This window comes from Pelodiscus sinensis, chromosome 1, assembly GCF_052426305.1.
Source record: "Pelodiscus sinensis isolate ZL-2025 chromosome 1, ASM5242630v1, whole genome shotgun sequence".
Classification (NCBI taxonomy): Eukaryota; Metazoa; Chordata; order Testudines; family Trionychidae; genus Pelodiscus; species Pelodiscus sinensis.
The window spans coordinates 355,218,973-355,229,814 of NC_143052.1; the positions used below are offsets into that span (position 1 = coordinate 355,218,973).

The 10,842-nt window shown below is 47.8% G+C and overlaps 1 protein-coding gene across 1 annotated transcript; it reads right to left on the bottom strand.

Annotated features, from left to right (window-relative positions):
• Positions 1-8,500: 8,500 nt before the first annotated feature.
• LOC149526091 (olfactory receptor 52E4-like) lies at positions 8,501-9,463 on the bottom strand. Its single transcript, XM_089771779.1, has one exon. The coding sequence runs from the start codon at positions 9,461-9,463 to the stop codon at positions 8,501-8,503; it is 963 nt and encodes a 320-aa protein (XP_089627905.1).
• Between the last annotated feature and the right edge of the window lie 1,379 nt (positions 9,464-10,842).

Consider the following 10,842-nt stretch of genomic DNA (forward strand, 5'->3'; position numbering starts at 1 on the left):
CCAGAGTTCAGACTAGGGAGGCGAATGAAACATACCGAAGTTGCTAATGAAGCGCGGAATTTAAATATCCTGTGCTTGATTAACATATTCGTGGCCGGTCGCCATTTTAAAAAGCTGGTATCCCGAATTAACTCACCACGTGCAGACGCGGTAGTCTGATCCAAAACCCTTCCCTTGAATTAACTGTTACTCCTCATTGCATAAGGATTAACAGTTAATTTGAGGGAAGGGTTTTGGATCGGACTACCGCATCTACATGCAGCGAGTTAAATCAGGCGACCGGCATTTTAAAATTGCGATCAGCTGCAAATATGCTAATCAAGCGCGGAATATTTAAATCCCGCGCTTCATTAGCAACTTCAGTATGCTTCATTAGCCTCTCTAGTTTGAACTAGGGGCAAGCATAGACATACCTTTAGTCTGCTTGTATTTCTCCCTCCGTCTGCTAAGGGTCATCTTCCGTCTAAGCCAGACAGACACCTGTAAATTATTTTGACTTACCTTATTGTATTGGGGAATCCTTTACTATCTTCTTCTCTCTTCTGGTTTGAGAGTGTGGGGTTGGGTTACTGGTTGTACTGGGGTTAATTTGTTCTGAGTTATCCCATGCAAATTATCACTGTTCAAATTCTTTAATAGATTGGTTAAACTTATATCTGAGTTGCATTTTTACTGGAGCCATAAGAATCCACTGGTGATAGACACAGTGTCAGGGGTCCTGTGCTTCTGGTGTCAGGAACAAAATCAAACCAAGACCAGATCCTAGTCCAAATTTCATTCATTTAATTGTTGTTACTGAGTTCCTGGGTAACAGAATTGACGACCGCAGCAGGACCTGTCAAAGATTTTTGGCCTTGTTCAGGTCCGGGGCCCAGTTCAAACTTATATGGACTATGCCATACACAGCATATCATTTTAAGTACACCAGTTTACTGACGGCCTAACAGCTCGGGGAGGGAGCGTCTTTCCCGGGTTGGAGATTTTTGACACCCTCTGTGTGAAATCTGGTAGTGAGTGGTGTGGGTGAGCCTGGGGATGCCCGACCGCCACGCTTGCCACCTGGTAACGAGCAGTATTTTCCCCTGCGTTACCCGTTCTCTCTATTTGCTTCCCCAGCCTACTGGAACAGCACTTAGGCCACCCTGAGCACGCCTGCTGAGAGGCTGCCAGTGGCTTTAGTGTGCTGTCTGCTTCTGAGCTGTGCCTTCCCTATCCTGGAGCCTAAGGTATTCCGGTGACCAGATAACCCAGTGCCAAGCAGGCCTTTACTGGCTCAATATTTGATTTTGATCAGAGCAGCAGGCTGCGTTACCGCAGGCCGAATTGCTGATCTGTTGTTTTTCTTTTAACCCCGGGTTTTGCCTTTCGAGTTGGGCAAGCAGCTCGTAGGTGTCATAGCTCAAAAACAATTTGGTCTCCAAGGATGGACAATAAAAATTCTTTGCTGTCAGCTATAAATTTGTTCGGGAAAGGGTCTAATCCCTGGGAAGAAGAGTCACTTAGTGGGGAAGATGCGTTATAAAGATTTTGGTCCTATGCCGCACTTCCTCCTTCCCACCATCACTCTTTTATTTCCCCCTTCCTAATCTGGGGAAAACATTTTAAACAGCTCCACAGGCCTTAATTGGCTGCAGGTTTGTGAGTAGTCTGTAGCTTCCAGCAAGTTCTAATTGACTGCAGGTGCCTGCTTGAGTAACCTGCCCTCGGCTCGGCCCTGTTTACATGGGGAAGGGACAACTCTTTACCCAGGACACAGCATGTCCTCCACCCATTAGTGTGTACCAGCAGGTCTGGGTCTGTCACAGCAGATAGGTAAATTGAGGCACGGGGAGTTGCTACTTAGACAAGGAAAATAACAGACAGAACCCAGGAGTCCTGACTTCCCTACCATACCCACAATCCCTCCATCTGTAACAGAGTGTATGACAAGTTTAACGGTCAGTTTAATGTCTGTCCCAGGGAAGATAATGGAGCAGGTAATTAAGGAAATCATATGCAAACACTTGGAAGGTAATAAAGTGATAGGGAATAGCCAGCATGGGTTTGTGAAGAACAAGTCATGCCAAACTAATCTGATAGCTTTCTTTGATAAGATAACGAGCCTTGTGGATAAGGGAGAAGCGGTGGATGTCATATACCTAGACTTTAGTAAGGCATTTGATACGGTCTCGCATGATATTCTTATTGATAAACTAGGCAAATATAACTTACATAGGGCCACGATAAGGTGGATGCATAATTGGCTGGATAACCGTAGTCAGAGAGTTGTTGTTAACGGTTCTAAATCCTGCTGGAAAGGGATAACAAGTGGAGTTCCTCAAGGGTCTGTTTTGGGACCCGTACTGTTCAATATCTTCATCAATGATGTAGATATTGGGATAGAGAGTACGCTTATTAAGTTTGCAGATGATACCAAACTGGGTGGGGTTGCGACTTCTTTGGAGGATAGGGACATAATTCATAATGACCTTAGCAAGTTAGAGAAATGGTCAGAGGTAAACAGGATGAGGTTTAATAAAGAGAAATGCAAAGTGCTCCACTTAGGAAGGAACAATCAGTTCCATACATACAAGATGGGAAGCGACTGTCTAGGAAGGAGCATGGCGGAAAGGGATCTAGGGGTCATAGTGGACCACAAGTTGAATATGAGTCAACAGTGTGATGCTGTTGCAAAAAAAGCAAATATGATTCTAGGTTGTATCAACAGGTGTGTTGTAAGCAAAACTCGTGAAGTCATTCTGCCGCTCTACTCTGCACTAGTTAGGCCTCAGCTGGAGTACTGTGTCCAGTTCTGGGCGCCACATTTCAAGAAAGATGTGGAGAAATTGGAAAGGGTACAGAGAAGAGCGACAAGAATGATTAAAGGTCTAGAGAACATGACCTATGAAGCCAGGCTTCATGAACTGGGCTTGTTTAGTTTGGAAAAAAGAAGATTAAGGGGGGACATGATAGCGGTTTTCAAATATCTAAAAGGGTGTCACAAGGAGGAAGGAGAAAATGTGTTCCTCTTGGTTTCTGAGGACAGGACAAGGAGTAATGGGCTTAAAGTGCAGCAGGGGAGGTTTAGATTGGACATTAGGAAAAAATTCCTAACTGTCAGGGTGGTCAAATATTGGAATAAATTGCCAAGGGAGGTGGTGGAATCTCCCTCTCTGGAGATATTTAAGAACAGGTTAGATAGACATCTGTCAGGGATGGTGTAGACGGAGTTTGGTCCTGCCTTGAGAGCGGGGGGCTGGACTCGATGACCTCTCGAGGTCCCTTCCAGTCCTATGATTCTATGATTCTATCATTCTATGACAAGGGGAAAATAGACTCCCAGTATAGCAAGGCCTGCTCATTGGTTGAATGTGACGTGATTTCCTTGAGTGCAATCTGGTACTGGGGTACTGCTACTCCCTCTCAACTGCCATTTGGGTGGCCTCACCTTCTCTGAGTTTGTGACTAGCTACAATCCTCTCCAGATCTTGCACATACACAACCACACACAGACAGGGACACACCCAACTGCACTTACATGGAGGCTTTGACTAGCCCATCACAAACCATCAATAAAGAAGCGCCAGCTAATTCGCTGCCAGCTTTCTTAGTTAGTGGCCCAGAGCTCTTGCCCTGGTCACAAGCCTCTATAGTGTCAGTTGTTACCCAATCAATCCCTCCCTCAATGTGGAGAGCACAGCACACCATCCTCTTCTCCAGAGCAGAATTCCCTTATGGTTTCATTTAGATAAAATACTAGAAAACAGTTTTCTTAAATTTTTAAAAGCGTACAAGTAACAGTGAACCTCTCAGTTTTGGTGACCTAACAACTAAAGAGAACTGCATCCTAAATTCTACACTGTAAATAGGATTAGACTCACACAGTTTCTCACTCTTGGTGTATCGGTCACTCTCTGATGTGCAGGCAGTGTGTGCAAAGCGATATTTAGGTTTTGCCCATATCACTCCAAAGTTGGTCGACGTTGTAGTGTTACCACATCTATCCTTGTGAATTTCAGTGTGCCCATGTATACTTTGTGGATCAGCTGAGTGATCTCAAATGTTAGGAAGTGGGTCTTCTTGATGTGTGTTTGTATCTGGGAAGCACTTCAATGTTGAACCTTTCGAGGAGGTGATAACTGAATACGGATATTCATCAATACCATGAGACTATGTGCCTCAGTTTCTACTTCGAGATAGGAAACCAGTATCCCCACAGGGCTTCCTGATTACTACTCCTAACATCCAAATGCATATGGGACCTTCTTCCCTTTCTCCCTTTCCAAAAGAGATGTGCTCTGTGTTGTTTGGGGTAAGAGGTGTGTTTTCTCCCAGCAACTCCTTCACAGCTTCCTCTCTGTGTTCCTCCAGCCTGGGAGATGTATTTCTAACCCTCTGTCTGATGAGACGTTACCCTTTCCACAGACATCCATTTCTCCAGCAGGGGCTACTCTGATATACCGTGAGATCTGGAATCACCACTCAGAGGGTCAAATCAGGATGAATTGCTAAGAACCAGGGCTACTTACAGCCCAACACTGTACAAGGCACTAAACATATATACGGCGCCAAACCAGTCACACAGAGCCCTTTAGCTGCCAATCTGGCCCACGAGCAGTCTCACAAGCAATGCCCGTTAGACACTGCAGCATTCTCTGTGCCACAACCAGCACCGCTCCACACACAGATGAGAACACCAAATAGGTTCTACCAATCCCAAAGGACCAGTCACAGTCCTGGCTCAATTTACACCTTTTATAATCTTGCCCATGTGGCGGGAAATCCAGTGCTCTCCTGAGTGACAGCACCCCCCAGAATGGAGCTGATCCCATGTTCAGCTGACCTGTCTGTTTCCTGTTTATGCAAACAGCCATGGGGGACCTCCTGGTCGGCAGATTCCCAGCAAAAGTCCTCAGGTGTTTATTGGCAACATTGAAGACCGATTGTCCATCCAGCATTGCTCTGCACTGGGTAACCAGCCCTCACAATACATGGGCACAGCCTGCTGGTGTCTCCCAGATTGAAAACATTGGAAATACAAGTACAGAGCCCATACTCAGAACTTTACATACAAAATTCATACATGTCTATGCGCAGCATGAACAGAATCAGCAGAGCAGAAGCTTTCATTGGACACCTCCTCAATCTACTGGGGGGAAATCACACCACGATGGGGGAAATAACGACCCTCATCTTTCTATTCAAATATGATATTGCACCAGCTGCCTCCTGTCTCACAGTAAGAGTATGTGTAGACGACAGAGTCTTTTCAAAAAAAGGTCACTTAAAAAAAAAAACCCTTCACCTGTGTCTAGACTACCGTGCTGTTCTCTCGAAATTAAGCTGAAAGACCGCAGCATGTTTTTCAACAGCGGTAAACCTACTTTTACAAGGAAGAACGCAATTTTTATGAAAGAGCTACTTTGAAATATGACGTTTTTGACCACAAACAGGGCTTTTTTGAAAGAACATTCAAATTGCCTGGATGCTGTCTTTCGGAAAAACATGGGATTGTCTAGACGATCTTTTTCGGAAGAGGCTTTTAGTCTCGATGTACCCTAACAGACTAAGACGGTTACATCTCTGAAGGTAAAAAGACAGAGACAGTTTTCTCAAGTCCATCAGAAAAAAGGTGAATTATCCTAAGATTTTCAGTAGAGCACTTGTATCCAAAGCACTGTACAATAGTTGTGTGCGTGAATATCTACCAGAATATCAGCCATTTTCAGGTGATCATTGAAAAAAAAGTTTGAGGATCACTGGGATAATTTCAACTGGGCCATTTTTTTCCATACCTGTGAGACTCAAACATCTCCAGCCTCCATTCAGCCTCTGCCTTCCCAACGAACAGAGCATTATGTTCAGACATCACTCAGATACTGTCCTCCCAGATTCAAACCTGGTCCTTTGCCCTGCCCCATTGCCTGTCTCAGGGAACAGAGCCCACAACCAACTCCTACCCCAGGAATCCTGCCTGTAACAGGCCCCCAGCCAGAAGAAACAAAAGGAATAGCAAACTAAAGACATTGGCCTCCCAATGGTGTTTGCCCTCAGAGCTTTGTAGCAGAGATTTAGGGCCAACAAGCCGTATGATGTTTAGTCTCCCCCAAATGCCTCTGAACCCTGCTCTCCTGTCTTCCTTCTGCCCTCCTGGCTGGCCTATTGGCTCAGGGCTGCATCCCCATTGCAGGCTTCTTGTCAGTCGGTGGCAGCTCTTGTCACAACCCTGGTTCTGAGGGAGCCCAGCTGCAGGGGATGAAGTTGGAGAGGAACAACGGAATGATGGAGGATGGGGCAGAGAGAAGCAGGTGAGATTGTTGAGGATTTGGAGAGTGAGGACAGAGGTGGAGATGTAGGGAATGAAATGGGAAAGGAGGGGAAGTTTGGGCCAAGGGCGAGGCTTTGAGGGAATAGTCAGGGAGAACACTGGGCCTTGGAGGTACAGTTACCAGAAAATTGGAAATGTGGAAAACTTTAGGAGTTATGGAGATTGAACCGACCAGTTCACCAGCTCGTCTCACTGGCAGAGCACAGTAAGACCAGCACAGGATATAAAGACTCTCTGATGGGCCAGTAAGTGATTCATGGCAGATAGCCCAGCACCATGTCACCAGCCAGCTCTGCACAGACCTTGGTCTGTGATCAGAGCATCAGGAGAAAACCTCAGGGGGTACGTCTACACTACAGCGCTAGTTCGAACTAACTTAGTTCGAATTAGTTAATTCGAACTAAGCTAGTTCGAACTAACGCATCTAGAACTAAAAACTAGTTCGAACTAGCGTTTTGCTAGTTCGAACTAGCAAGTCCACATTGAGTGGACTCTGAACAGGGCTTAAGGATGGCCGGAAGCAGTGCCGGCAGGGCATAAAAGGAGGACTTAGAGCATGGAGATACTGTCTCAGGCTAGCCGAGGGCTGCGCTTAAAGGGTCCCGACCCCCACCCCGGACACACAGTTCTAAGGGGTGCCCCGCTTGCAAAGAAGTTCTGGCTTGGAGTGCCCTGAGTGCCCACACTGGGCACATCACACCACTCGGCCATCAGCCCGGCTGCACTTGCCGCAGGCTGCCATCTGGGGAGAGGGAGTAATTGGGGGGCTGCAGGAGAGCTTCCACCCCCAGAAGCCCGCAGAGCCAGCCCAGTCCTCCCCATCGGGGGCTCGTACCCCATTCCTCCCTCACCTCCTTCCACTTGCCCTTCCCTAGCCCCCCTTCTTCTTGATGTACAAAATAAAGATAACGTTTCTTCCAACATTGACTCTGTCTTTATTGAAAAAAACTGGGGGAGACTGGGAAAAGGAGGTGGGAGAGGGGAAGAGAAAGGCTGGGAGAGGGGAGGGCAACTAACATGATCAGGGGTTGGGAACAGGTCCCAGATGAAGAGAGGCTACAGAGACTGGGACTGTTCAGCTTAGAAAAGAGGAGACGGAGGGGGGACAGGATAGAGGTCTGTAAAAACAGGGGTTGGGTGGAGAGGGTGCATTCAGAAAAGTTCTTCCTGAGATCCCATAAAGAAGGACTAGAGGACACCAAAGGAAAGGAATGGGTAGCAGGCTTGAAACTAGTAAGAGAAAGTTGTTCTTGACAAAGCAAATAGTTAACCTGTGGAACTCCTTGCTGCAGGAGGCTGTGAAGGCTACAACTAGAACAGAGTTTAAAGGGAAGTGAGATCAAGTCATGGAGGTTGGGTCCATGGAGTCCTATTAGCCAGAGGGTAGGAGTGGTGTCCCTGCCCAAAGTTTGTGGAAGGCTGGAGAGGGATGGCACGAGACAAATGGCTTGGTCATTGTCTTCGGTCCATCCCCTCCAGGGTCCCTAGGGTTGGCCGCTGTGGGCAGACAGGCTACTGGGCTAGATGGACCTTTGGTCTGACCCAGGACGGCCATTGTAAGCTCAGGGCTCAGTGTCGGGGGTCTCAGTGGACCCCCTTGATTTTCATGCACACCTGGTCCTGGGTGGCCAGGCTGGCAGCTCTCCTGCCCTAGCCGGCCACTTTCCTGTGCCTAGTGCGGAGATCGTGGACAAGGTCCACGATGTCCGCACTAGCCCAGGAAGGTGCCCGCCTCTTGCGGTCCAGGGCAAGCTCCCGGGAGCCGCCAGCCTGGTCCCGGCAAGAGGGGGTGGGCTGGGGGGCATCGGGTGGGTGGCTCTGTGCCGTGCCAGGTGCAGGGTCTGCTAGCTGGGTGCTGGCAGGCTTGCACCTGGCACGGGCACCGTAGCCAGCCCGTGCCCCTTTAAGGGGTCCGGGGCCGGGAGGGGGGCATAGAGTTTCCCTGGTGTTGGCCAGAGTGGCCACCAGGGAAACCTGGGGAGGGCTAGCCTCCCACTAGTTCGAACTAAAGGGCTACACAGCCCTTAGTTCGAACTAGCTAGTTCGAACTAGGCGTTAGTCCTCGTAAAATGAGGTTTACCTAATTCGAACTAAGCGCTCCGCTAGTTCGATTCAAATTCGAACTAGCGGAGCGCTAGTGTAGCGCATAGGAAAGTTAGTTCGAACTAACGTCCGTTAGTTCGAACTAACTTTCTAGTGTAGACATACCCAGGACTCTTTCTGAATAAACAGCTTCAGCAGCCTGTCCCGGATCTGTTTGGTCCTCACCCCGTAGATGATGGGGTTGAGCATGGGGGGCATCAAGGTGTAGAGGTTGTTAAAGAGCAATTGGAGAGGGTGCGGCTTCTTCTTGTCAAATCGAGACAGGAGGGAGAAGAAGAAGCTTGGGATGTAAAACAGTATAATAGAAATGAGGTGGGAGCCGCAGGTTCCAAAAGTCTTGAGCCGGGCATCCTTTGTGGGCAGTCTGAAGATGGCCCTGAGGATCTGGAAATAGGATACAACAATAAGAATCACATCCAGTCCATATATCCAGAATAGCACAAATAGGCCATAGTAACTACTGGCGCTGAAATCACCACAGGCCAGTGTCACCACGGCAATGTGCACGCAATAAGGCAGGGGGACCATGTTTGACCTACAATATGACCACTGCCTCGTCAGCAGGACAAAGGGCAGTGTGATCAAGCCACTGCGCAGCCCCACGGCCAGGCAGATGTTGCCCACCACGGGGTTGGTCAGGATGGTGGAATGTCGCAGGGGGTGGCAGATGGCCACGTAGCGATCCAGCGCCATGGCCACGAAGATCCCAGATTCTGTTGTTACAAAACAGTGAAAGAAAAACAGCTGAGTGAGGCAGCCATTGAAACTGATCTCCCTGGAATTGAACCAGAAGACGCTCAGCAGTTTGGGGAGGATGGAAGAGGACAGGATTAGGTCAGTGATGGCCAGCATGAAGAGGAAATAGTACATGGGCTCATGGAGGCTGGACTCCGTCTTCACAATGAACAGGATGGTGAAGTTCCCCAAGAGGGCTGTGATGTACATGATGCAGAAGGGGATGGAGATCCAGACATGGGCTTCCTCTAAGCCAGGAATCCCCAGCAAGATGAAGATGGAGGGGTTGGTGAAGTGGGTTGCGTTGGAATCTGACATGGAGAAGAGTAGAATGGGTCCAATTCTTGGGTAGAACAACGTCTCTTTTCTCTGCCGTAAGTTTTCCTGACTTCCTGGTGCTCTGTGTCTAGCGGTTTAGGATGATGGTGTCAGGACAAATGCCTGGAAGGAAAGACAATGTAGATATCAAACAGTACATGTGTAAATGGGAAACGGTGTCGTGTTTGAAACAGATTGATCTCCTCACACACTGAAATGTGATTTTTCCCTTATTCAGATAAATGACTGATGAATGGTTGGCCTTTCTAATGTGCATTTCATGTTTTATGGAGCTCCATGCTCAATAGTGTGCTGTGGTCTGGGAAACTTTAATAGGCACTGTTAGGAAAAAATGAAATTGGGCCCTCGTTAACCATCTCTGTTCCTTAACATGCTGAAATTCAGGCTAGAGATTCTGTGCTATCGGGACTCCCCCAGTCACCTGGTTGCTCAAAATTTCAGAGTGGGAAAAACCCAAAACCTTTCCCAAGACCTGTGCCGGCGGAACCATCCCCAGTTAGAACTGACCTCAGTGAAAAGCCCTGGGGTCATAGCCAGCAGCTGCACAGAAACCCTTGCTCAGTCACAGTGGTGGCCAAAGCAGGACAATTGTGGGATGCCAAAGGACTCAGATGAAGAAGAACTTGATGGAGACATGCGCTCAGGTTGCATCTGGAAAGGATGGGGCTGATGTAAAGGGGGCTTCTGAGAAAGGCAGCAGCCCCAGGGGAAGCTGCCCTTTTGAGCGGACTGAAATGTCAGGGACAAACATGGGAGATAAGATAGAGGCAAGGATGATTACAATTTGAAATGTTTGTTGAAATGATCAAATGGAAAACTTCCCAACCAGTGATATCTATAGACATTAAGAGTATGTCTAGACTACATGGCTCTGTCGATGGAGCCATGTAGATTAGGTGTTTAGACATAGGAAAATGAAGTGGCGATTTAAATAATTGCCGCTTCATTTACATCAAAATGGCCGCCGTGCTGTGCCGATCAGCTGTTTGGCAGCTCAGCACGGTATTCTGGATGCTCCATGGTCGACAAGGGAAGCCCTTATTGACCGACTCTTGGGCCTCATGGAATTAGGCCTGGAATTGTCGACCATGGAGCTGTGCCACCAAACAGCTGATTGGCAGAGTGCGGCAGCCATTTTGATGTAAATCAAGCAGCAATTATTTAAATTTCCTATGTCTAGTAAACTAACTTACATAGCTCCGTTGATGGAGCGATGTAGTCTACACATGCCCTCTGTGCTTTAAACATTTTAAATTTACATTTCTGATGGAAATGATCAACTGAATTAATTGGGAAGAAAACATTTTGGAACAACCCCACCCCCCTCCCCATCACCACCACCATGGGAAAGATAACTG